The following is a 26487-nucleotide window of genomic DNA, read 5'->3' as shown; positions in this document are numbered from 1 at the left end:
GTCGTTTCCGCTTCCGGACACTTGAAGTGTGAGTCGCTGACGGGAGGATGGAAGGTTTAGTGTCTCAGTGCTCCGCGAGGCTGTTGCAGCAGGTAGGGCCACATGGGACCAGTGAGAAGGCTGGGAAAGACTAGAATCCGCCTCCCGCCCGAGCAGCATCGGGACAGCTTCAGGGAGCCGGGGACCGTCCTGGTCCCCCCAGGCGCGGGCAGCGTTGTCCAGAGATCCAGGCCTGTGCTACCTCGGAAGCGAACACCCTCCCAGGGATGCCCCTCCGGGGTTGGAGAGGAAGAACTTATCCTCACAGGGCCCATGTGACAGTGATCTTCAGCCTTCCAAACCAGCATGCCCGGTGTAGAGGTCCTTGCCCTCCTAGAGCCCCCAGATCAGGGTCTTCGGTGCGCTGGAGCTTGGCGTGTTCAGTACAGGCTTTCTCCACTGTGGTCCTCCTTCCCTGCACACACACGTGCTCTCTCGGGATGCGGGGGTCAGGCAGAGAGGGAGGTGGGATAAGAGCAGGAGCCCTGGGTCCTGGTACGCAGCTCAGCGGTCCTCTCCATTGATACTGGGCAAGAGGAATGGAACAAGCCCATACCGTGGTTCATGTGCCCTCCACTGTTCGTATTCCTGGGGGAAGAACAGTCACAGCTTATACAAGTGAAAATGGGACATTTCCATTATCTTTTATGCTCAGCTAGGGAGGAGTAATAAGAAAGTGGTTTAAGTACTTATATCAAGGGAACTGGTTTATATTAAATCAGCAATCACGACGAACAAGTTGGTCAAGCAAAATGGCAAGTTATTCCTGTTTGGAGCCATATATTCTTTGTCAGGTGGGGGTATTCGTACCTTCATCGGGTTGTGATAATCAGAGATAGTTTCTGGAAGAGGTTTAGCTCTGTGCATGGAACATACATATATGGGCTCATTTATGGCAGCCTGTTCTTGCGGTAATTATCTCCTCTAAACATTCTCAAATTTCAGGTGAGGAATCTCCTCCTTAGCAATTCTGTTATGTTGGAGATTATTTTCTTACAAATTGGCATGTTTTTAGTTTTCAATATTAGAGTGAAATACTTGGTCTAGGACCTGAGACAATGGAAACTAAGGGGAAAATTGGGAAGACATTTTGTCTAAGAAAGGGCAAAAGGCACTTGAGGTATATTAAATGTGACAAAAGGCATTTCCTTTTTAAAACAGGCCCAAATTCTAAGATTTGGTAGTTACGTCAGGCTGGTCGCTTTTGAACTTAGCTGGTACTCTCACTGAAGCCAACTGGTTTACTAAGACCAGAGAATTGGGATATAAGGCTTATCCCATTATGTGCTTGATACCCCTGTTCCTCTCCTCCAACATACACACTTAATTCTTTCATTCAAAAGGATAATATGCTGATGTAATCAAAAGCCTCCAGGAAGAAAAATCACGGCTTATCAAAGGGAAGGTCCTTCATTCCCATCACCTCTGCCGTGCCCTGTTGGAGAGAGGAAAAGAATAAGTTTATGGTACAATTCCCATTACAGAAGTCAACAGTCATAAGTGGACTGTGGACTGAACAAAGTGCCTTTTCCTTCTTAGGAAAAAGAGATTAAGTCTCTGACTGCTGAAATTGATCGGTTAAAAAATTGCGGCTGTTTAGAAGCTTCTCCAAGTTTGGAGCAGTTGCGAGAAGAAAATTTAAAATTAAAGTATCGACTGAATATCCTTCGAAAGGTAAGTACGCCAGGTTGTTCTTCCTTCTATAATTTGAATTATTGTATCTTTTACAAAACTTTTGTTATCCAAGATTCAGAAAGTATACTCAGGAACATGGAGACATGAAGAAAGAAACCCTATTTTTTCCCCTGTCTTAGGCTACTTAGGACTGAGTTGTTGGTTCAAGTAATGGAGAAGTTGGTATAGCCTTGTCCTTCCAGGACCCCTTGAAATGTTTGATCATGCTAAATAATATGACAAGCTTGAAGTAGGCGTCAAATAAGGTTGAGACATTTCTTTTAATAGTTTATGCCAGTCCCTTTTTTAAAAAGACAATTTTGAATTTTAAATAATTGCCTCTATCAAAAGAAGATATTATAGAATATACTCACAGGCCTCTGCCCTAAGTTGGTTATTTTATAATTTTATATTTCATGGTGTCGTATATGGTTTTTTCCACTTAGTATTCAGAATTTTTCCCCCATGAATCTTGTGCTGTATTTGTTATTTAATAACCTTATAATCTAACAGTGTTAATCAGTTTTTTCAAAAAACTGAGCTTGTTTTAGTGGAAGTTTTAATGTCTTGGTCTGCCTTTCAAGTCTGCTGATGACACATCCTGGAGGATGACCTCACCCCCATAATTGTTCTGCAGTGTGTGTGTACTACTTTTAGCCAGGCTGCACTGGCATTAAATTCTTTCCAAATCTGACTCCATTTATCTAGACTCTGCTCACTCCACTCCCATGAAGTCTTTTTATCACCTAGTTGGGATCTGTTCTGTTCGAAATAACTTTGTCTTTGAGTCTTTTAAAATAACATTTCTTTTCCATGAAGTCTTCCCCCAGGTACCTCACCTTTCTGATTACCTCATTTATTCTGCACTCATTTGTATTCATTTCTGTATTTATTTTAATTTAGAAGTATTATTAGATGTCTCTTGCGTGGTAGAAGGTATGAGGTAAAACACAGAAAATAAGTACAGTTTATTATTATTATTGTTTTAAGATTTTAAGTAGTCTCTACACCAGCATGGGGCTCAAACTTACAACCCCAAGATCAAGAGTCCCTTGCACTACTGACTGAGCCAGCCAGGCACCCCAAGTACAGTGTATTCTAATACACGTTTCCATAATGCATAACAGCTTTAATGTGTACTGTGTAATATGTAAATGACAGAATACTGTCAATGTCATCGGGGGGGCGGCTCATTGGTTCTTTCACAGATACTTTGCCCTATTGAAAAACAGTAGCTAAACACAAGGTACACAAACAACAGAAAACAAGTCATAGATGAATAAAATACTGTGTGGGACACCCATTCATTCACTCTACTTCTTTCGCTGGGTCACTTTGGTAACATGCTCTGACTTATAACCACTTACTGGTTGGCTGTCCTATTACATTTGTCCCAGATATGAGCATTGCACAATGTATGTTAATTTTTCTCAAGACATTTAAAGGTTTCTCAAAATTTTGAGATATTTTGTATGATAATTTAATATTTTGTTGACATTTTCATTCTTTCCTTAGAGTCTTCAAGCAGAAAGAACCAGACCAACTAAAAATATGATTAACATCAATAGCCGACTGCAAGAAGTCTTTGGTTGTGCCATTAAGGCTGCATATCCAGATTTGGAAAATCCTCCTCTGATAGTGACACCAAGTCAACAGCCCAAGTTTGGGGACTATCAGTGTAATAGTGCTATGGGTATCTCTCAGGTGATTGTATTATTATAAAGCATTCTTGGTGATTTGATTTTCTTAAACATTAATCATCATCATTACCTTTTTTTTACATCGTAAATAGGAGCAAACTATTTTCCACAGTTCTAAAAACTCAAGGAAAGGGGAAGTATGTTCTTAATTTTAAAACACAAGTTTGAATATTCAAATTTTATGTGTATATTTTATATGTATTTTCAGTGTTTAAGGGTGGTAGTTGATACTCTCGGTACTTCTCTCCTGTTGTGTCCAGGATTGTTCGGTGTTACTGATGAGTATTGGAAGGTGAAAGATTACAGGTTAGCCATTGACCTGCCAGTGTTGCCATTACATATGTGATGCAACTGTGGTATCTGAGGTGGGCTTATGTATTTCATTTTTAGTTAGAGGAAGGCCTACTCCTTTTTTAAAATAAGAACCATTTTGAGTTACCTTTTTTTTTTTTTTAAGATTTTATTTATTTGACAGAGAGAGACACAGCGAGAGAGGAAGCACAAGCAGGGGGAGTGGAAGAAGGAGAAACAGGCTTCCTGCTGAGACTCAATCCCAGGAACCTGGGATCATGACCTGAGCCGAAGGCAGTTGCCTAACACCTGAGCCACCCAGGCACCCCTTGAGTTATATTTTTTAATTTATTTTTTATTTTTAGAATTTCTTTATGAGAGAGAACGGGTGAGGGAGCATGAGTTGGGAGGCAGCAGAGGGAGAAGCAGACTCCCCGCTGAATAAGGAGCCTGATGCAGGACTTGATCCCATGACCCTGGGATCCTGACCTGAGTAGAAGACAGATGCTTAATTGGCTAAGCCACCAACATTCCCACATTTTTAGATTTTTATTTAATTATTCAAGAGAGAAGGAGCCGGGCGAGGGAGAGGGACAAGCAGACTCTGTGCTCACTGAGCGTGAAGCCCAACACTCAACCAACTGAGCCACCCAGGTGCCCCAGAATTCCCCAGTTTAATTTCTGCATTGTATAATGTGTTTGTGGTTAAGGTATAAGGGTACTATTTTTGTTACCCAAGCCTGAATATTGTACACTTTGATAATTTGAAAATTCCAAATGTGAATATCCTGTTCACCAGCATCGTGACTAAAGATTTTATTTATTTTGTTTATTTCTTTTAAAGATTTTATTTATTCATTTGAGAGAGAGAGAGTAGCAGAGAGAACACAAGCATATGGAGAGGGGGAGGAAGAAGCAGACTCCCTGCCGAGCTGGGAGCCTGACTTGGGGCTCAATCTAAGGACCTAGAGATCATGACCTGGAGATCATGACCTGAGCTGAAGGCAGATGCTTAACCATCTGAGCCACCCAGGCGCCCCATAACTAAAGCTTTTAAATTTTCATAAAAGAGTTCTAGATAATGTGTAGACTTTTTTTTATTTTGTATTTTGTATTCCTCTTGGCACTGTTGATGCTTGCTGCTCTAATCTGTCCATCTACAAGGTCATTGGACTTCTCTGCTTCTGCCTCTTGGTGGGTCTTAATGGCAGATGCAGTTCATGCTTTATCAGTTGTGTATTTTCGAGTAACTTGCTGGACTCTTGTGTAATGAATCATTTTACATTGTGTTATAGATCCTCAAAACCAAGGAACAGAAAGTTAATCCAAGAGAAATTGCCGAAAACATTACCAAACACCTCCCAGACAATGAGTGTATTGAAAAAGTTGAAATTGCCGGCCCTGGTATGACAGCGTTACCCTTCTTAAGTAGTCGTATTGATGTTGGGTCCTTTTTGAAATAAAAAAGAACCATATAATATATAAATGTAGGTTTAAACTGGTATACCAAACAAGGTGGTGAAATACCTTGGATTGAGAGTTAACAGAACTGATGTTTTAGTCTAGTCTGAGCTGCCTAACCGTGGATGAGTTATTTCACCTCCCTGTGACTCAATTTTTCATTAGCAAAAAGATGATAATTGCAGATAAGTCTGTGATAAAAGGGCCACCAACAAATCATATACTGAGAGTGAAGGGGCCCACGATTAAGTAGGAAGCTTCAAGAGAGTGGTAATATTTGAAATAGATACTGAAAGAAGGAGTTAACAAGAGGGCCTCAGGTGGTGTTGGAGTCTTTGTTTTGCCAGAGCCATATCAGCACTCTGGAGCCAGCATAATTGAAATTTAGTCTTTGGAAGTGAACAGTCTTTTAAGATAGGAAACTATCTGACTTCTTTTCTCTCCTTTACTGTTTATAGGTTTTATAAATGTTCACTTAAGAAAGGACTTTGTATCGCAACAGTTGACCAATCTCCTGGTGAATGGCGTTAAACTCCCTGCTCTTGGTGAGAATAAAAAGGTATATGCACAATTTGCAATCATATATTAACACCTTAGAACTGTATGACAGGGCTGGGAGGGAACCGTCGGTCACTTTTTATATTGAGATTTAGTTACTAATATTCGAGATTATGAACAGAACTGAAATAGCCTTTTGCCTGGGTCTTGCTTGTATGTGGCTTTTCTTTCCACTTTATTCCACAAGCCATTTGAAGCAGTCTGCTGATATTTATGAGGTTTGGCTGAAACAGGATAGATAATTTGTATAAACAAGTTTGATTGTTTTTCAATTAATAATGGACAAGTAGATTCACCAGAAATCTAACACAGTTGAATTACAATCTAACCTGTTATCTAAGTCTGAGTTTATTTTTAAATGTTATTAATGAATGTTAGCAGAATAAAATGTCTATACCCCTCTAAAAACTTTTTTTAATTGAAGGTATTGACATACCGTGCAAATTTAAGATTTACACGATGTTACTTTGATATATTTATATATTATAACATAATTGGCCTTCATACCCATATTTATCATATTAAATAATTAAAGTACAATATTGTCTAAAAAACTTTTTTCCTCTTCCTGTCTCAGGTTGTAGTTGACTTCTCCTCTCCCAACATAGCTAAGGAGATGCATGTAGGCCATCTCAGGTCAACTATCATAGGAGAGAGCATGTGCCGCCTCTTTGAATTTGCAGGATATGATGTGCTAAGGTATGTGCTCTTGCCTTTAGAAATTTCTTTAGAAAATGGAAAAAGTTGTTTGAGAATCTTTCACTAATCAGTGATTTGTAAGTATGGTTCTGCTTCTGATCACCCAGTGGGCTTCTTAAATAAATTATGTCCCGGGTTTCTCTGAACTGATACCTTTTAGACTGAGAGTCAACCAAGGAAAAACTACCCCATTCATTCCACAAGTCCTTTTTGAGTGCTTCCTGTATCCATGGGGTTATATTCTATTGGGGGGAAGGTAGGCAAGAAAGAGATGCTGGGCCTGTAAGCCATGGTAGGAAATTGGGATTTTATTCTTAAGTGTGAGGGGAAGCTATTGGAGAGTCCTAATTAGGAGGAGCAGTGTAATCTGATTAAGGATTAGTCTGGCTTCTGTGAAGAAACTAGGCAAAGAAGGCAGAACTGTAAGTTAGATAGCTATTGTAATAATCCAGTTAAGAGATGATCCGATAGTTTGAAATTAGTTAAAAACAGTAAAGGGTGTAAAGTGGTTGGACTGACATTTTGAAGAATTTTGTCCATTGATGTTAGTTTTTAAAGCACACTAGGATAATTGGTTGAAAAGTTAAATTTTCATAAAGTTGTGATGATCCACATTTGTTCACCTGTCTACATCTCAGTTAACTATACAATAAACAAATCACAGAACATTGATAGGAACCTCATTGATCACAAATCCTGGAGGCCTGTTATGTGTAGACTCTGTCAGTGGGTATACATTTAAAAAAAAAAAATTTTTTTTAAGACTTTATTTATTTATTTGTGTGTGAGAGAGAGAAACAGCGGGCACAAGCAGGGGGAGGGGCAGAGGGAGAAGCAGACTCCCTGCTGATAAGGGAGCCTGATGTGGGACTCAATCCTGGGAGCCCAGGATCATGATCCAAGCCGAAGGCAGATGCCTAACTGACTGAGCCACCCAGGCTTCCCATAAAAAAATTTCTTTTAAGATTTTATGTATTTGAGGAAGTGGAGAGTGAGTGAGAGCAAACACAAGTAGGGGGAGGGCCAGAGGGAGAACCAGACTGTTGGCCAACGTCAGGCTCAATCACAGGACTCTGGGATCATGACCTGAGCAGATGCTTAACTGAGCCACCCAGGCACCACAGTGGGTAAACACTTCTAAATGTACAGATGCTGTCCTTGCCTCTCCTGGAGCTTGCAGACCAGTTGAGGAGACGGCTGAATAAACAAGATGTTACTGAACATGATGTACTGGCACTTAAATATTAGTGGTTCCTAATGGAATATAGTTTGTCTAATTTAAGCATGTTTGTCATTTAAATGGTTTTTTTCTTTTGATTGGCATTAGATTAAACCATGTAGGAGATTGGGGGACCCAGTTTGGCATGCTCATCGCTCACCTGCAAGATAAATTTCCAGATTACCTAACAGTTTCACCTCCTATTGGGGATCTTCAGGCCTTTTATAAGGTTAGAAACCATTTATTGTTACAGTATTTGTGTGTTTACCATAGTTTTCTTTAGGGAGTTCAGAATGGTATTTGAAGCTACCGTGGGGTTGAAACTAAACTCCCTGCCCTTTCACACAGCATCTCTGCATTTTTAATTAGTGCATGTTAAAAGATGAACTCTACCATGTTACCCATTATTAAGTGAATTTAGGAGTTTGTTGATCAAAAGATTTTAGTATTTAAAATTTTTTTTGATGTTCTTTTTTATATGAGTTGAAAATGTTACATGTAAGAATAGTTTTTAAAAGACAAAGGAACTATATTTTAAATTAAGCACTGTCAACTTCCCTCTGTGACATCCATATACAAATCTTTATTACATGGTTTGTAATTATAATTTTTGTATTGTGTTACATTTCATTATCAACTTTCATGTTACTGTATGGTTTGACTGCACATTGTTTTGTTGGATTGGTGTACTGAAGTTCATACTAATCCCTATTGTTTCCCCCGCCCAAATTTTTGGAGTGCATTTATCCATTCAGTAAACAACTTTGTACATAACAAGTTTTTTCTATTCTTAAAATTATTTCCTTTTGATGGACAACTTCCCAAGAATGGGATACAGCTTTAAAAAGTAAACATTTGTGTGGGTTTTTTTTTCTTGTTATTGTTTTTTTGGGGTTTGTCTTGTAAGTATTTTCTAATGAAAAAATTGAAAACAATGTGTTGACTGAAGTGAGGCTATCAATTATACAACTAATATTATATTCTATTGGAGTTCTGTGTTCTGAATATAATAAGGTAGATCTGTTTGCTTGCTAGACAAGGTTTATGATACATTACTAAATTTAAAAAGCAGTAAAAGAAAAGCCATATATTCCAGTTTTTGTTAAAACACATAGGTATGTATTTGCAAAGAAATGTCTAGAATTAATGCAGGAAAATGTTATCCATGATTAGGTTGGGGTAGGGTTAACTATATATTTTTTCCTTTTTTGCAGCAAGCATGTGTTATTTTCAGAATAGATAGAACCAATGAAAGCAGTTTTATTTTTAATTACAAAAATTTAATTATTCATCCAGGACCATATCTAGAATGGAAGATGAAGCACAGAAAATTCAACCCTTCCTGTTAGTTATTCTTTATATACTCTTAAGCCATTGGGGTGGAGAAGGTTTTTGTGAATTGGAAAAGTGGAGGTAGCACTGTGGTGAGAATTTGTGTTTTCAAGAAAATGATTTCAGAAGAAGTCATAGGATTCTTTGGCACATTGATTCGTAACTACTGTTGACTATTGTGATAAAGCACCTGTTCTATTTTTTGTACTGGTGTTGTAAATTTTCACTTTCCTCACTTGTTTTTGTGAGTGTGTGTTTGCTTTTTGTTTTAGAAATGAATAAATTCTTGATCTAGACATAAAAGGCTGGCTCTTTCTTAATAAACATGACTTTTTTTTTTTCTTCTCAAACATAGGAATCCAAGAAGAGATTTGATACTGAGGAGGAATTTAAGAAGCGGGCATACCAGTGTGTAGTTCTGCTCCAAAGTAAAAATCCAGATATTACAAAAGGTTGGAAGCTTATCTGTGATGTTTCCCGCCAAGGTGAGTTTCTAGGCTTAATTCATTTATTCATCCCACAAATATCATTGTGTGTAGTTTCTTTGGGTCTTTACTCAGTTGTCCTTTAGTAACATGTTAAACTTTGAAAGATGGGCAAATAGATTTTTTTAAAAAAATACTTTCTGACACTGAAACAACTATTAAGAAAGTTTATTAAGATAGTCAAGTGCAAATTTTAACTTTCTTAGAAACCAGGAAAAGTTAATTAGGAAAAATTCAATTCCAAAAACATTTTTAATTAGGAAAGGAAAGAGGGAAAATCCTATTCATAGTAGCAACCAAAGCTATAATACTCATTGGAATAAATTTGTTTAGAAATGTGTCAGACCAGAGTGAAGAAAAATAGATAGCAGGTTATAAGACAATTTCAGATTTTCAAACATTATTTTTTATTTTTTAAGGTTGTTTTTTTTTTTTTAAATTTATTTGACAGAGACACAGAAGGAATACAAGCAGGGGGAGTGAGAGAGGGAGAAGCTTGTTCATTTTTTAAGGGTAACATTTCTAAAGTTATACAAGAGTTATACAAGAAGCACCTGTTGCTTGTAGAAAAAACATAACGGACAGGGAAAAAAATATAGTCTCACTGACTGTTAATATTTTGATGGGTGTCTTCCTGTATTTTCACATTTTCAAGATGGCAGTATGTACATAGTGTGCATCATATTTTAAGCTTAGTTAATAAATAAATTAAAATGTTGCAGTGTTGGGTTTTTTTTTTTTTTTAAGATTTTATTAGATAGCATAAGCAGAGGGAGGTGCAGAGGGAGTGGGAGAAGCAGGTTCCCCTCTGAGCAAGGAGCCCAATATGGGGCTTGCTCACAGGACCCTGGGATTATGACCTGAGCTGAAGGCAGACACTTAAGTGACTGAGCCACCCAGGTGCCCCTAGAATGTTGTAGTTAAATAATAAGTGTCTTGGGTCGCCTGGATGGCTTAGTCGTTAAGCATCTGCCTTCGGCTCAGGTCAAGATCCCGCGGTCCTGGGATCAAGCCCCACATAGGGCTCCATGCTTAACAGGAAGCCTGTTTCTCCCTCTCCCACTCCCCCTGCATGTGTGCCCTCTCTCACTGTGTCTCTCTCTGTCAAATAAATAAATAAAATCTTTAAAAAATAAAATCTAAAAAAGAAATATATTTTTTTAAAAAACAAGTCTCTGTACGTGTATCCTTTTTTAAGATTTTATTTATTTATTTGAGAAAAAAAGAGAGTACAAGAGGGGGAAGGGCAGAGGGAGAAGCAGACTCCCCACTAAGCAGGGAGCCTGATGCAGGGCTTGAACCCAGAACTCCAGGATCATGACCTGAGCCAAAGGCAGTCACTCAACCAACTGAGCCACCCAGGTGCCCCAGTAATAAATTTCTTTTAATGTAAGATGTATGTCTCCTATTTGTTTAAATTCCTACACATTTTTTTTTAATTTGGTGACTTTTTTCCCTAGAGTTTAATAAAATCTATGACGCACTGGACATCTCTTTAGTAGAGAGGGGGGAATCCTTCTATCAAGACAGGATGAATGATGTTGTAAAGGAATTCGAAGATAAAGGTAGGCATTCTACTTTTCTTTTTTTTCTTTTTTAAGCTTTTCATTATGGAAATTTTCAAACAGGTAAAAGTGGAGAGAATATTATGATCTTTAATTGTTAGGGTTTTTTTAGTCTAGACATACATTACATTTAATATACATCTTAAAAATTAGGTAAATCCTTAGGGTCCCTCCCTACTCCCTGCTTTTCCCTTTTGTTATTGAAGAAACTAGGCCATTTGTCTTAGAGAATTTCCCACAGGGTATTTAACACTTCCTCCATCTCTATCTTCTGAAGAGGCTTGATTTAAATTATGGTTTGTGTTTTCTATTTTTGTCTTTTGTTTATTTACAAGCAGTCCAGCAGTGTTTGGTTGGCTTTCTTTATGTTAAGATGGATTAGTAGGTTCAGGTGTCAGCCTGATCTGTCCATAGATTTTTTTTCCTAAAGATTTTATTTATTTATTTATTTATTTATTTGTCAGAGAGAGAGAGAGAGAGTGAGAGCACAAGCAGGCAGAGAGAGAAGCAGTGTCCCCACCGAGCAAGGAATCTAATGCAGGACTTGATCCCAGGACCCTGGGATCATGACCAGTGCCGAAGGCAGCGGCTTAACCTACTGAGCCACCCAGGCATCTCCTGTCCACAGATTTTCTTGTTAGACCCTCCTCTGTTGTTTTTGGCAGCTATTGATTATCATGACTTTGATCCATTACTTCATTGGAGGTTGGAAAATGGTAGTGTTCTGTTGTTCCTCCTTTGTTACTTTGAATTCTCCTGTGCCAAACATTGCCACATAATTATTTTGGGTTATTCTGAAGTACAGTTCACAAAAGACAAATAGTATAAATGCATGATTCATCCATTTCAGAATAATAAATTAGTTTCTTAGCATCTTCTAGATTCAACTGAGTTGTTTTTAGCATTATTATAAACAGCATTTAATATATTTCATATTTTTTAATCATTTGCCTTTTTAATTCTGACTGTCCCATTTTTGGCTAAAGGTAGCCTCCTCAAATTAGGTTTCTTGTTTTTTGTCTTTTTCTTGACCCCTATAGTCTCTTGTCTTTGATAGTTTGCTTGCTTTCAAGAACCCAACATTCAAAGATTATTTTGTTTATGTCCTGCCTCAGAACTAGAATCAGCTAACCTGTTGTCTCCAAGAAAGTCAGGTTCTTTGAATGGGAATTGATATTTATTAATCACAATCGGTGGCCTAGAGATTATACTTTTAAGACAGTAAAATTTTAGGGACTTTTTTAATGACAAGAAGGAAGTACAGAGAAATGAGTAACTTGCCAAGGTCGTGTAGCTAATAAGTCTGAGAATTAAACCTAGGCAGTCTAGCCTCAGTGCCTTTTTTTTTTTTTTTTTAAATTTCTGGTAGTTAACACAGTGTAGTTTGGTTTCTGGACTATAGTTGAGTGATTCATCATTTACATACAACACCCAGTGCTTATCGTAAGTGCCCTCCTTAATACCTATCACCCATCTAGCCCATTCACCACGTACCTCCCTCCCTCAACCCCCAGTTTGTTTTCTGTTGTTAAGAGTCTCTTATGGCTTATTTTCCACTCTCCTTTTTTTCTTGCCCCCTTCCCATATGTTCATTTGTTTTGTTTCTTAAAATTCTACATATGAACGAGATCATATGGTATTTGTCTTTCTCTGATTTATTTCACTTAGCATTAGCATAATATCCTCTAATTCCATCTGCATTGTTGCCCATAGCAAGATTTGATTCTTTTTGATGGCTGAGTAATATTCCATTCTGTTTATTTGCCACATTGTTATCCATTTCATCATTCAATGGACATTTGGGCTCTCCAAAGTTGGGCTGTTGATAATGCTGCTGTAAGCATCTGGGTGCATGTTTTCCTTGGAATATGTGTTTTTTTATTCTTTAGGTAAATACCTAGTAGTGCAGTTGCTGGATTGTAGAATCGCTGTATTTTTAACATTTTGAGGCACCTCCGCACTACTATCCAGCGTGGTTGCCCTAGGTCACATTCCTGCCAGGAGTGCAAGAAGGGTCCCCTTTCTTCACATTCAGAACTTGTTTTTAAATATGATCTTATACTGCCTTTACCTTACCAAGCCTCAGATTCCTAAACTGTAAGAAATCAATACTAATAGTATATGTGGTACACAGAGTTATTGTGAAGGTTGAATTTTAGACTTAATGAAATTACTACATAGTAGTAATCAAATATAGCTTTGTTATTGTCACCATGTTCTTTCTTGTCCCTTACTGCATCAAAGAATTTTGCCTTTTTTTTTTTAAGCATTCAACTTTTTTTTTTTTTAAATATTTTATTTATTTGACAGAGAGAAATCACAACTAGGCAGAGAGGCAGGTAGAGAGAGAGGAGGAAGCAGGCTCCCTGCGGAGTAGAGAGCCGGACGTGGGGCTCGATCCCAGGACTCTGGGATCATGACCTGAGCCGAAGGCAGAGGCTTTAACCCACTGAGCCACCCAGGCACCCCTCTTTTTTTTTTTTTAAGATTTTTATTTATTTATTTGACAGACAGAGATCACAAGCAGGCAGAGAGGCAGGCAGAGAGAGGGGGGGGAAGCAGGCTCCCTGCTGAGCAGAGAGCCTAATGTGGGGCTCGATCCCAAGACCCTGAGATCATGACCTGAGCCGAAGGCAAAGGCTTAAACCACTGAGCCACCCTAGCGCCCCAGAATTTTGCCTTTTTCAACATGAATATATGAACATGACTTTATTTTTTCTTTCCACTGATCATTCCAAATGCTAAGCCCTGCCGTGTTTCCTGGACCCTGGTACAGTTTTTGCTTCCTTTCAGTACATTTCAGGAGGCAGTCGTAGAAATTGCATCTTTTCCCCAGAGAAAGTATATGGCTCTAACTTGAAAATGGAGCATGGATTCCTGTTTTTGTGTCCTTGAGTAAGTGGGCTCCAGTAAGGTGTTTTTAAGATTTTATTTTTATTTATGAGAGAGAGGGAGAGTACAGAGGGGGGAGCAGAGGGAGAGGGACAAGCAGACTCAGCACTGAGTGCAGAACCCAATGTAAGGCTCAGTCCTAAGACCCCAAGATCATAACATGAGCTGAAACCAAGAGTCAGAATCTCAACTGACTGAGCCACCTGGCACCCTGTAAGGTATTTTATAAAGAGTTTGGAGCCAAGTATAGTGTGACTCCAGAAGACTACCAGGATATTTCAGCTGTGTCCTGGGAACATTGTGGGTGCCAATACAACCTTGACAATAGCCATTTTCCAAAACTCGTAATAGGTTATAATGTGGGGGGAAAATGTGATTTCTTGAGCTCTCTAGTAAATATCTCTAGTAAATAATTATAAATATAATGGCTTATCTTTTACATTCTTTCAGGGTTCTTTTAACATTATTAATAAAGATTTCTTTTCTAGGATTTGTGCAAGTGGATGACGGCAGAAAGATTGTTTTTGTCCCAGGATGTTCTATACCATTAACCATAGTAAAATCAGATGGAGGTTACACCTATGATACCTCTGACCTGGCTGCTCTTAAACAAAGACTGTTTGAGGAAAAAGCAGATATGGTTATCTATGTGGTGGACAATGGACAAGTGAGTTTGTAGATGTATGTTCTTACATCATCCATTTGGAGCTGAGACAGTGTGGTGGGGTTTATGGCATTTAGCACTGGAAGACTATAAGTCTTCCCAAAGACTAAAATTCAGAACTGCAGTGGACCATAAGATGAAAAACAGGGTTTGGATTTGGTCATACTCCAGTACTTTCCAGATTTTCAGCTTATTTCCATAAACATCAGTGACCCTTCCTATCTGAAAAGGTGGTTGTGGACCTAAAATTTAATTGAGATATTGCACAGGAAGCTATTCTTAATTCAGCCACTTTAAAAACCTCTGCACTTAGAAAGTAAAACAGTTCTGCTCTTACTCGCTCATATTGACACTCTTACTTCTTGGGTATAAAGAAGAGTTTACAATTACGCTTGCCTTCTAAGATTTGTGAGTGAACTTTACAAATCTTTATCCCTCAGCACAGTTTTAAGTCACTTTTGTTATTAGAAGGCTGAGCGCGTCACTTTGTTTCTTTGCAGTCTGTTCACTTCCAGACAGTATTTGGTGCTGCCCAGATGGCTGGTTGGTATGACCCGAAAGTAACTCGAGTGTCTCATGCTGGATTTGGTGTGGTGCTGGGAGAAGACAAGTAAGTCTGGAGAGTCTTGAGTGTTAGTAACGTACTTGACCCCCAGATTTCTTTGGAAGAGACTACATTTCATTTGATACCATATTAGAATTAAAACGTGTACAATTTTCTTTAGTCTGTTTGTGCAGTAATGGTGAATCCAGCTGAGGCTTTTTGTACCTGTATCTTATCACTGCCGAATGTTGCCTTTTAGGGAGATTGGGACAAAGTTGAATAAAACAGACTTAACAGATTTACAGGAAGCCCGTATAGGCCTCAGTCCCAGGACCCCGAGATCATGACCTGAGCTGAAGGTCAGTCATTTAACTGACTGAGCCACCCAGGTGCCCTGAGACCCACGTGCCAATATATGTCCAGTTTTTCTATTTTCCAGTCATCTCCCCACGTTCTGTTTAGCGTTTATGAACTAAAAGGTTAATACAAGCAAATATATATAAATAGTATTCATCAATTCAAAGGCACAAAATTTTTAGCATCTTGCATTTGATAGTGTTTTAGGGTCACTTAGCTACTTATCATGTCTCTTAAAATCTGTGGCATTTTAGAGTTAGTGATACAGCCCAAATATCACACAAAGGTGGTAATGGTTTTAAAAACCACATGAAGAGGGCACCTGGGTGGCTCAGTGGGTTAAAGCCTCTGCCTTCGGCCCAGGTCATGATCTCAGGGTCTTGGGATCGAGCCCCGCATCGAGCTCTGTGCTCAGCAGGGAGCCTGCTTCCTCCTCTCTCTTCTTGCCTCTCTGCCTACTTGTGATCTCTGTCTGTCAAATTAAAAAAAAAAATCTAAAAAAAAAAATGCATGAAATTACTCAAGATGCTTGGTTAGCCAATGTTACAAAAGCCTTAATTAAGCATTGTAAAAGTCAGGCTAGGTGTGTCAGATTATTATTTTAGATACAGATTATGTGGAGATCACAGATCTTGTTGGAATCAACATCAAACACTTCTATGTTATAATGTAGGACTCCTCTATAGAGCTGCACTTTTTTGGAATCAAAAGACACAAAGTCTTTATTTTGGTATCCATGGTCTCCAAAAAATGTGCTTGAAAACTAACCAATGAGTTGAGTATGGCCTATATTTTCTTAATTTCTTAACTGTTCATTTTTTAGACTAATGTTTAGATGATTATTTTTACAATTAGGTGAAATTATCAAATTTACTTTTATATCTACATCAATCACCAATATTCATATCTTGGCATTTGTTGGTCATATAATGCTAAAGGATTTTTTCCCCTTTATTTGCTGTTTCATATTTATGCACTTAGCATCATGTTGTGGCATCCTAGGCCATAAAGAAGAAAAGGAATTTTTTTTTAAAGAATTTATTTATTTATTTGACAGAGAGAGATCACAAGTAGGCAGAGAGGCAGGCAGAGAGAGAGAGGAGGAAGCAGGCTCCCTGCTGAGCAGAGAGCCCGATGTGGGACTCGATCCCAGGACCCTGAGATCATGACCTGAGCTGAAATCAGAGGCTTAACCTCCTGAACCACCCAGGCGCCCAAGAAAAAGAATTTTAATGATAGCTAACCAGTGCAGCTTACCATATTTTAAATATGTGCATTAAAATGGTCAGATTCTGCTGTTTCTTAGTGAAATTTTGTTTTATTTATTTTTAAAAATTTATCTATTTAGAGAGTGCATAAGTGCGGGGAGGGGCATGGGGAAAGGGAGAGTATCTCGGACTCCCCACTGAGTGTGGAACCTGACCCAGAGCTTAGTCCCGTAACCTTGAGATCATAACCTGAGCTGAAATCAAGAGTCAGACACTTAACTGAGCCACCCAGGTGTCCTGAAATTTTTTTTTTTTTTTTTTACAGTAGTTAATCCTTTAATCATCTTCCTCTTATTCCTTTGACCCCTATTTATTGAGCACCTGTGCATGGCATTGGCTGGGTGCTCCAGTGTATACACAGATAATAGAACATGACCTTTTCCTTGAAGGAACCTATTTTATGAAGGGGAACAGTTTCCTGGGGGGACTGTTAAACTATACACACCAGGCCCCACCTGGGCAGTTATTGACATATTGGGTTCTAAAATAGGTGTTAGGTTATTTTTTTTAAAAACTTTGAATATTCAGATATGGATCCCTTGTATTAGAACCAGGGCCGAGGAATAAACCAACCCCCCAAAATGCAGAAAAATTCAAGACAGGTACAGATTAGGTCTAACAGAAGAGACCAGTTATTATAGAGACATTAAGGGAAGGCCTCCCTTAGCATTTTGGCTAGCTTTTTGATGGATAACATTTTATCAGGCAGAAGATTTGAAGGTTGCTGAACACTACTATTTAGGAGATGTCATAAGGAAAGCCACAGAAATATTTAATATATTCAGAGGGTAGGTAATGAAGGGATTTTAATTCTGTGATAAATGGCAAGAGGATCCTTCCTGAGATAACTCTGAAAATACTATTTTAATAGGAAATATCTTGATGATTTTGGTAGGGTTTGTGTTGGATAGAAAAGCATGCTTATTTGTACCATTATTGCATTGAAAAATTTTTAAGATGTTTAAGTAATCTCTGTATCCAGTGTAGGGTGTGAACTCACAGCCCTTAGATGAAGAGTCACACACTGTACTACTGACTGAGCTAGCCAGACACCCCATAGAATTTTTTTTTTCCCCATAGAATTTTTAACTTAAAAAAAAAATGTTATAAACTCAGTGTTGTGCAAACTTCTGTTTAATAGGTAAAATCCAATTTTAAAAAAGTAATCTCTATGTTCAGCTGAGATCATGATCCCAGAGTCCTGGTATCCAGCCCTGCATCAGGCTCCTTGCTCTGTGGGGATCCTGCTGCTCTCTCTCCCTCTGCCTGCTACTCCATCTGCTTGTGCATGCTGTCTCTCTTTCCCCCTGTTAAATAAATAAATAAAATCTTAAAAAATAATAAATAAATTAACTTAAAAAAAAAAAAAAGAATCATATGCTCTACCAATTGAGCCAGCCAGGGCCCCAGTAAAATCCAGTGTTTATGAAATACTTTAAGATTTTGTTTATTTGAGAGAGAGAGAGAGAGAGAGAGAGCAAGCATAAGCAGGGAGGAAGGGAGAAGCAGGCTCCCTACTGAGCAGGGAGCCCAATGTGGGGCTCGATCCCAGAACCCGGGATCATGACCTGAGCTGAAGGCAGATGCTTAACCCTGCTGCCCCTGTGAAATACTTTTAATGATAATGTTGCCCAGGACAGTGCTTATCAGAGCTTTTGCTGCATCCTCAGATTGATTTCAGTGGGTATGAATGGAGCCCTGGCATCCTGCTTTTCTTTTTTTCTTTTTTTTTTTTTTTTAAAGATTTTATTTATTTATTTGACAGAGAGAGATCACAAGTAGGCAGAGAGGCAGGCAGAGAGAAAGGGGAAAGCAGACTCCCCACTGAGTAGAGAGCCCGTGTGGGGCTCGATCCCACACCCCGGGATCATGACCCGAGCTGAAGGCAGAGGCTCAACCCACTGAGCCACCCAGGTGCCCCCATCCTGCTTTTCTTAAGCTTCTAAGCTGATTTCTGTTGTGCATCCAGAGTTGGTTGCCAGTCAGCAGGTGGGATTATTATCTAGAGAAATGCAAAGGAGATTCCAGTTAGAAATTTGTATAGTCCCCAAACCATTCTAGGATCAAACATGTATTTTATTAACTTTTCAAAGAAGGCAAAGTAAGCCAGGCTTTTTGTTCATGAAAACAAGCAAATTAACAGATGTCTTTGTTTTCCTTTTGGGGAATGTATTATAGGTCAACATGAAGAGAATGCTATTAGGAGCCTAATGCATAGAAAGCTTTGAGTTGAGGGCTATAGATGAAAGATAATTTAAAAGTACCACTCTTTTTAAAAATTATTATTATTTTTTAAATTAATATGTAATGTATTATTTGTTTTAAGGGTACAGGTCTGTGATTCATCAATCTTACACAATTCACAGCACTCATCATAGCACAGACCCTCCCCAATGTCCATCACCCAGCCACTCCATCCCTCCCACCCTGCTCCACTCGAGCAACCCTCAGTTTGTTTCCTGAAATTAAGAGTCTCTTATGATTTGTCTCCCTCTCTGGTTTTGTCTTGTTTCATTTTTCCCTCCCTTCCCCAAAGTACCGCTCTTTCTTTTGGCATCTTACCTGGTTGCCAGCTGGAACAAGGCAGTGTCAAACCTTCATCTTCAAAAATTTCTAAGTGAGAAGTTCTGTTTCAAAATCTACATAATTGAGACTCTGAAATTTTTTTAGGAAGAAGTTTAAAACGCGTTCAGGTGAAACAGTGCGCCTCATAGACCTTCTAGAAGAAGGACTGAAACGATCCATGGACAAATTGAAGGAGAAAGAAAGAGATAAGGTAATCCAAAGCCTTATTTGCATAGTTTGTACTGTGTGTTGTATTGTGATTTTTTTCATTTTTGTTTTTATCAAGAGAACTGGGGAACATTATGGGGAGCAAATCCACTTAGGACAAGCTTATATTGCTCAGAAATTATTCCACAGTAAGTTTGTTCCCTTACTGCACATTTAGTTTGAAAATACAGTTCATGGCTATTAAAAAGGCTATGTTTCCTCCTGTGTTAATGTGGCATAGTATCTCTGCTTCTTGTTGGCATTCTCCTGTCACCACTTTGAACCAATGATTCAAAACTATTTCTATTTAAGAGGTTAGATTCTCCAGCCTACAGTAGGATCTACATCTGCTGAGTTCTTTTTTCTGGGAGCACTTGGGAGAGTAGTAGTCCTGGCAGTCAATACCTACCACCCAAGGCCATTGGTCAGCCATCAGAGTAGCAACAACGTAGTGGGCTTTCAGTCCTTAAAAAGGACTGTGATTAGATTTGTGTATAATTTGAGTAATTAAAGCAAAATGAAGAAAATTTGACAAGGAAAACATTTTTTAAGATAGGAAGGTCAAAGTGAGATTCAAAGGGTCTTGTGTCTTTCACTCTTCAGTAGGTCAAGTGATATTTGGAATGAACGTAACTACTATAAACAGTACAATTACAGAAAGAGAAATAGAGAAGGATGAAATACAGACATGAAAGAGCCAAACACAAAAGAAGGTCCTTTGAGGGAAAGCCCTTTGTTTGGTTCAGATAGATCACTGACAATCTAGAGAGGATGAAGGCAGGCCATGAGACTACATTGTCCCCACCGGCTCCCTTTCCATTGCCAACAAAATGAAATGTAAAATAGCTTTTCTCTCTGCTTCTACTAGGTGGTTGCCAAACCTCCACAGCTGGTATCTCCTGAGTAGTTTTTCCTTTTAGTTCTGGCTTTGGCATATCTAGCACAATCAGATGAAAGGTGGATATTTTGGTCATCTCACCAATTTGTTTATTCTGCATGATGGTAAAAACTGCTTTGGCTCTTTTATTTATTTGACCAATTTACATACAGTAAAATGTGAAACATAATGATCTCTTACACATATGTATGCCTGGTAATTCCAGCCATCACCCCAGAAAATTTCCTGTCAGCATGGGTCACTTTTATTTGTTCTAGGTCTTCATAAAATATGGTGCTGTTTTCTAGGTGTATCAGGTTCATTTCCTTTTATTGCTAATGAATGGTGTTCTCTTGTAGGAATATACCAGATTTTGTTCATCCATTATATTGATGGGCATTAGAGTTGTTTCCGTTTCTTTGTTGATATTAATAAAATGTTAATTTCAACATTGTTATAGCCCTTTTATGGATACATGCACTTTTACTTTGGGATATATATCTAGGAATATCATTGGTGGACTTAAGATTAGAGTTGGCTTATGCTTAATTTCATTAAAAATTGCCAAGGAGAGGGGCACCTGGGTGGCTCAGTGGGTTAAGCCTCTGCCTTCAGCTCAGGTCATGATCTCAGGGTCCTGGGATCGAGCCCCACGTCGGGCTCTTTGCTCAGTGGTGAGCCTGCTTTCTCCTCTCTCTCTGCCTGCCTCTCTGCTTACTCGTGATCTCTCTCTGTCAAATAAATAAATCTTTAAAAAAAAAAAAAAATTGCCAAGGAGAGTATTGTGCGTTCTTTTGGCACTTTTTTAAAATTTTTATTATTTTTTTTTCCAGTGTTCCAAGATTCATTGTTTATGCACCACACCAGTGCTCCATGCAATACATGCCCCCAAGGAGAGTACTATCACCAGTATGCAATCCCATCACTAATATATGACCACTTCAGTTGCCCCTGTCTACCAGTACTGGATTTGTCAGTCTTCTGGTGAAGTCAGTGGCATCTTACTGTGGTTAAAATTTGCATTTTTCAGGGTGCATAGGTGCCTCAGTTGGTTAAGCCTCTGACTCGTGATTTCAGCTCACGTCATGATCTCAGGAACGTGAGATCAGGCTCTGAGCAGAACATGGAGCCTGCTTTATTAAGATTCTCTCTCTCCCTCTGCCCCTTCCCTCCATATGCATGCATCCGTGCTTGTTCTTTTGCTCCCTCTCTCAAAAAATTGCATTTCCCTGATGAGTCATGATGTTGATTGCATTTTTTAATGCTTAATTGGCTGTTTATTTGTCTTTTATGAAGGACCTTTTCAAGTCTTTTAACCATTATTTGTTGCAGACCATCAATATTCGTTTATATATATGTATTTACCCTTTTCTATGCACTTCCTTCCTGAAGTGTTTTTGCTTCCATTAGGGATTATTGTCCTTCAGTCTGAAGATCTCCATTTAGTACTTTCTTTGGTTATTGTGCAGGTCTGCTGGTGATAAATTCTGTTGGCATTTGTTTTTCTGAAAACATCTTTGTATTGCCTTCAGTTTTGTTTTTTGTTTTTAATTTTTATTTATTTTTTAAATTTCTTTTCAGTGTTCCAGAATTCATTGTTTATGTACCACACCCAGTGCTCCATGCATTACGCACCCTCCTTAATACCCATCACCAGGCTTACCCAACCCCCCACCCCCCGCCCCTCCAAACCCTCAGATTGTTTTTCATAGTCCATAGTCTCATGGTTTGTCGCCTTTAGTTTTGAACAGTATTTTTATCAGGCATAGGATTCTAGCCCGGTAGTTGTTCTTTCAGCATTTTAAAGGTGGCGTTCCATTGTCTTCTAGCTTCTGTAGTTTCTTTGAATATCACTTGTCTTATTATTTGTCCTTTGAAGATACTGTGACTTTTTCTGATACTACTTTTACTATTTTTCTTAGACTTTGTTTTAGTACTTTGACTAAGAAAGACCAAAGTGTGGTTTGAGGTTTTTGCGGGTGGGGTGTGGGGGTGAACTCATCCTGCTTGGGAAGTAGCTGGGCTTCCTTAATCTGTAGGTTGTAACCTTTCATCAGTTTAGGAAAATTCTCAGCCATAGCTATTAAATTATTGCATCTTTGCCATATTCTGTTCTTCCTAAAACGCTGAGTACTGTATTAGAATTTTTGACTATGTGTCCTCCATGTCTCTCACTCTTTTTTTTTTTTTTTAAGATTTTATTTATTTGAGAGATAGCAAGAGAGAGCTGGGAGGAGGGAGATGCAGGCTCCCTGCTGAGCAGAGAGCCCGATGTGGGGCTGGATCCCAGGACCCTGGGATCATGACCAGAGCCAAAGGCCGAGGCTTTAACCCACTGAGCCACCCACGTGGCCCTCAATATCTTTATTCTAAACAATTCCAGATTTTTTTTTTTTTTTTTATATTTTATTTCTTTGACAGAGAGAAATCACAAGCAGGCAGAGAGGCAGGCAGAGAGAGAGGAGGAAGCAGGCTCCCTGCGGAGCAAAGAGCCCGATGCGGGGCTCGATCCCAGGACACTGAGATCATGACCTGAGCCGAAGGCAGAGGCTTTAACCCACTGAGCCACCCAGGCGCCCCAACAATTCCAGATTTAAAGTTGCTTTTGTTTTTGTTTCCTTTTCTTGTCCATCTTCCCCCGACCTAACCCTCTCCCCTTGATTTTCAGTCACATCTATTAGTTTTGTTAAGCTGCTTTTTTTTTTAAAAACTAGATGCTAGGTGTTGTGAATGCAAAATTGTAAAAGTTCTCTATAATGTCACCTTCCAACAATCATTTCAATCTTCCTCTTGCAGATAGTGTACCAGCTATTATCTTAATTCTGTCAGTCTTGGTCTTGGGTTTTTTTAGGGCCAAATGAAGCATTTCAATTTTACTCTTGGGGTGAGGTCCTTATTGGTGAAATAGGACCCTTCTAGTGTATTCACTTCCCCTTGCTCCTGCTGGATGCCCTAGCCTCACATAGCTGCTGAAATCTGGTCAGTTCCTCAGCCACCCACTTGCTCTTTCCTGCTGGATTTGTGGGGAGTCCTGCCTTGTTAATGCCAGCCATTGGATGGTTTTTCACTCCTCTGTGGCTCCCACTTGGTGATTTTGTCCTCACTGCTTTGGCAGCTCCAAACTCAACTCTGTCCTCTTAACTCCAGTAAGACCACTTCTTTCTGCCTGGCTTTTTGGTCCATGTTTGCCCACCACATAGTGATTTGGACAGTGTCCTAGGGGGGAAAGGTCACATAAATGTGGAACTCAGTCAACTTCTGTGTTTCCCTTACACATAGCCCCTCAAACTTAGCTTGCGTTGATGTTCTCTGGTGACTTCATATAGTTGTTTCATATGATTTATCCAACTTTTAAATAGCTGCCCTTGGTAGAAGGGTTGGTATACTATAGGCTACGCCCTCATGTCCAGAACAGCACCTTAATCACTTGTGGCCTGATAGTGCTTCAGAATACATGGCCAAAATTAACAAAACAATGCATGAGTTCTTTCTTCTACTTCTGACACCATGTTTTGTTTTTTAAGTTCCAATGTAATTAACATACAGTGTTATTAGTTGCAGGTAGAGTATAGTGATTCAGCAGTTCTGTACATACTTGGTGCTCATCAAGATAAGTGTACTCTTAATCCCCTTCACCTATTTTACACATCCCCCCAACCCATCTCTCTTCTGGTAACCACCAGTTTGTTCTCTATATTTGTGGGTCTGTTTTTTGGGTTTGTTTTTTTTTTAATCTGTTCATTTGTTTTGTTTCTTAAGTCCCACATGAACAAAATCATACGGTATTTGTCTTTCTCTAATAATTGGTGTTTTCTATTTCATCTCTCCTGAATACGTTTTGGGGAAAGTATTCAAGCCGACACTTCAGATTTTACCGATCAAGTTTCTCATAGAAACATTCATTGTTATCCAGAGCTGATGAGTTGTATTTTCATTATTCTTTCCTTTGTACATTGGCCCATGTTCCCTCAGTGTCAGGATTTATTAGTTTACTGAGAAAGGAAAACCAGTAGATGCTCCTAATCCCTGTCTTGAGCCTGAGACACCAGGACAAAGACAGTGGTCAGGAAACTCTAAAGTATTTGTTTTTTTTCCCTAAAGGTCTTAACTGTAGAGGAATTAAAGGCTGCTCAGACATCTGTTGCTTATGGTTGTATCAAATATGCGGATCTTTCTCATAACCGGTTGAATGACTACATCTTCTCCTTTGACAAAATGCTGGATGACAGAGGAAACACAGCTGCTTACTTGTTGTATGCCTTCACTAGAATCAGGTGATTATAGTGTTTTATTTTGAATCAGTGGATAGGATTTCCAGTTATATCAGTCATTTCTTACTGTGTTGTCTCTTAAGTGGAGAAGAATGTGCCTAACCATAGAAATTGATGGCTGTTGCCTGATTTCTTAGGTCTATAGCACGTCTGGCCAATATTGATGAAGATATGCTCCAAAAGGCTGCTCAAGAGACTAAGATCATTTTGGACCATGAGAAGGAATGGAAACTAGGCCGGTGCATTTTACGGTTCCCTGAGATTCTCCAGAAGATTTTAGATGACTTATTTCTCCACACTCTCTGTGATTATATCTATGAGCTGGCAACTACTTTCACAGAATTCTATGATAACTGTTACTGTGTGGAAAAAGATCGGCAAACTGGTCAGTGTCTCATTCAGTGGTCATATTGGAGGGTGGGGCATCAGCAAGGAATTTCTTTGAATTGGGTGTAGATGGTTTTCAACTTGTTCTATTACTGGAACCACCCCCCCCCCAACTGCTTTTTCCCCCCCCAGACAGTTAGATACTGGTCCATATCATACATAACAGACAAAATTCAGCTAGATCTCATAAGAGCATAAATGGAATTCTCATTCCCAGAGTAGTTTCTCCCACCCTCAGGCACATGGCATAAAACCATAGGACTCCAAAGAAAAGAGTTGAAAGAGGACTAGGAATAGGGCATTGCCAACAGAAGCAGAATTACTGAGAGTCCCAGAATAAGTCTTTGGGAGTTCTTGGTAATGGAAACTTCCCTTGGGAGAAAATTGATATCTTTTCTTATCTAGGCTTTAAGGTTACATAGTTTTTGAAGTAGACTGAAGTAATTTGTTATAGAGCAAGTAGGTGTTTTTTGAGGGTCATGCCTGTGAACTGAAACTGTATTATGAAAAAATAATCTCACTATTATCCTGGAATTAAGATTTACAGTTGTAGCAGACCATGATGCCTAAGATAAAACTCTTGATTCAAGAGTTTAAAAAGAAAGATAAATCATTGCAGATCTTGTTTCCCCTTATTCGTTAGAAACAGATATCTTGAACAGGAACACCTTTTTTTTTGGATTGTCTATCTGTATTTTTTTTTTTAAGATTTTATCTATTTATTTGACAGATCACGAGTAGGCAGAGAGGCAGGCAGAGAGGGGGAGAAGCAGGCTCCCTGCTGAGCAGAGAGCCCGATGTGGGGCTCGATCCCAGGACCCTGAGATCATGACCTGAGTCAAAGGCAGAGGCTTAACCCACTGAGCCACCCAGGTGTCCCTACCTATCTGTATTTTTTAATATGGAGGAAATTCTAGTTAAAGCTCTAAAACATGATGGAGTAGGCTGTACATCTTTCAGTAAAATACAGAAGTAACAAAGACTCTTCAGTAATGATTTCTTAAAAGACACATTAATCCCATTCTTTTTTTTTCCCCCCTCAGGACAAGTGTTGAAGGTAAACATGTGGCGTATGCTGCTTTGTGAAGCGGTAGCTGCTGTTATGGCCAAGGCGTTTGATATCCTGGGAATAAAACCTGTCCAAAGAATGTAATCCTTCTTTGAACACTGTGTGTTTTTACCAAAAATAGCCATTTAACACTATTTGCTTTTTTACAATCATGCGGATACAAAAATAAGTAAAGGAAATTTGTCAGCGATCTATGTAATGTGTTTTTTTGTTTTGTTTTGTTTATTCTTCTAAAAACCGGGCCTCTGGAAAGAAAAACATTACTTTCACTAATATGCTAATTTCTGCTGACCATTTAAGCCAAAATTACGTAGTGGGGTCATGGAGTAAGGTTTGTTGTATACTTCAGTGAGAGGTTTTATT

The 26487-nt window shown here is 38.9% G+C and overlaps 1 protein-coding gene across 1 annotated transcript; it reads left to right on the top strand.

Annotated features, from left to right (window-relative positions):
- Window positions 1–26314, top strand: RARS1 (arginyl-tRNA synthetase 1). The gene is made up of 15 exons (XM_046000918.1): window positions 1–92; window positions 1579–1713; window positions 3229–3417; window positions 5000–5108; window positions 5624–5724; window positions 6301–6422; window positions 7750–7870; window positions 9329–9458; window positions 10919–11023; window positions 14404–14582; window positions 15080–15189; window positions 19419–19524; window positions 24499–24671; window positions 24806–25053; window positions 26099–26314. The coding sequence occupies exons 1-15, from the start codon at window positions 48–50 to the stop codon at window positions 26206–26208; spliced, it is 1983 nt and encodes a 660-aa protein (XP_045856874.1). The 5' UTR covers window positions 1–47; the 3' UTR covers window positions 26209–26314.
- Window positions 26315–26487: the final 173 nt, after the last annotated feature.

This window comes from Meles meles, chromosome 3 (genome assembly GCF_922984935.1).
Source record: "Meles meles chromosome 3, mMelMel3.1 paternal haplotype, whole genome shotgun sequence".
Taxonomy (NCBI): Eukaryota; Metazoa; Chordata; class Mammalia; order Carnivora; family Mustelidae; genus Meles; species Meles meles.
The sequence above is the reverse complement of the archived record's forward strand: the minus strand, read 5'-3'. Positions and strand labels throughout refer to the sequence as shown.

Coding starts and splice junctions, on each gene's coding strand:
- RARS1 (XM_046000918.1), top strand. CDS start 48: ATGGAAGGTTTAGTGTCTCAGTGCTCCGCGAGGCTGTTGCAGCAG. Junction 5,725..6,300: donor CTCTTGGTGAGAATAAAAAG/GTATATGCACAA, acceptor TTCCTGTCTCAG/GTTGTAGTTGACTTCTCCTC. Junction 11,024..14,403: donor AAAGGAATTCGAAGATAAAG/GTAGGCATTCTA, acceptor TTTCTTTTCTAG/GATTTGTGCAAGTGGATGAC.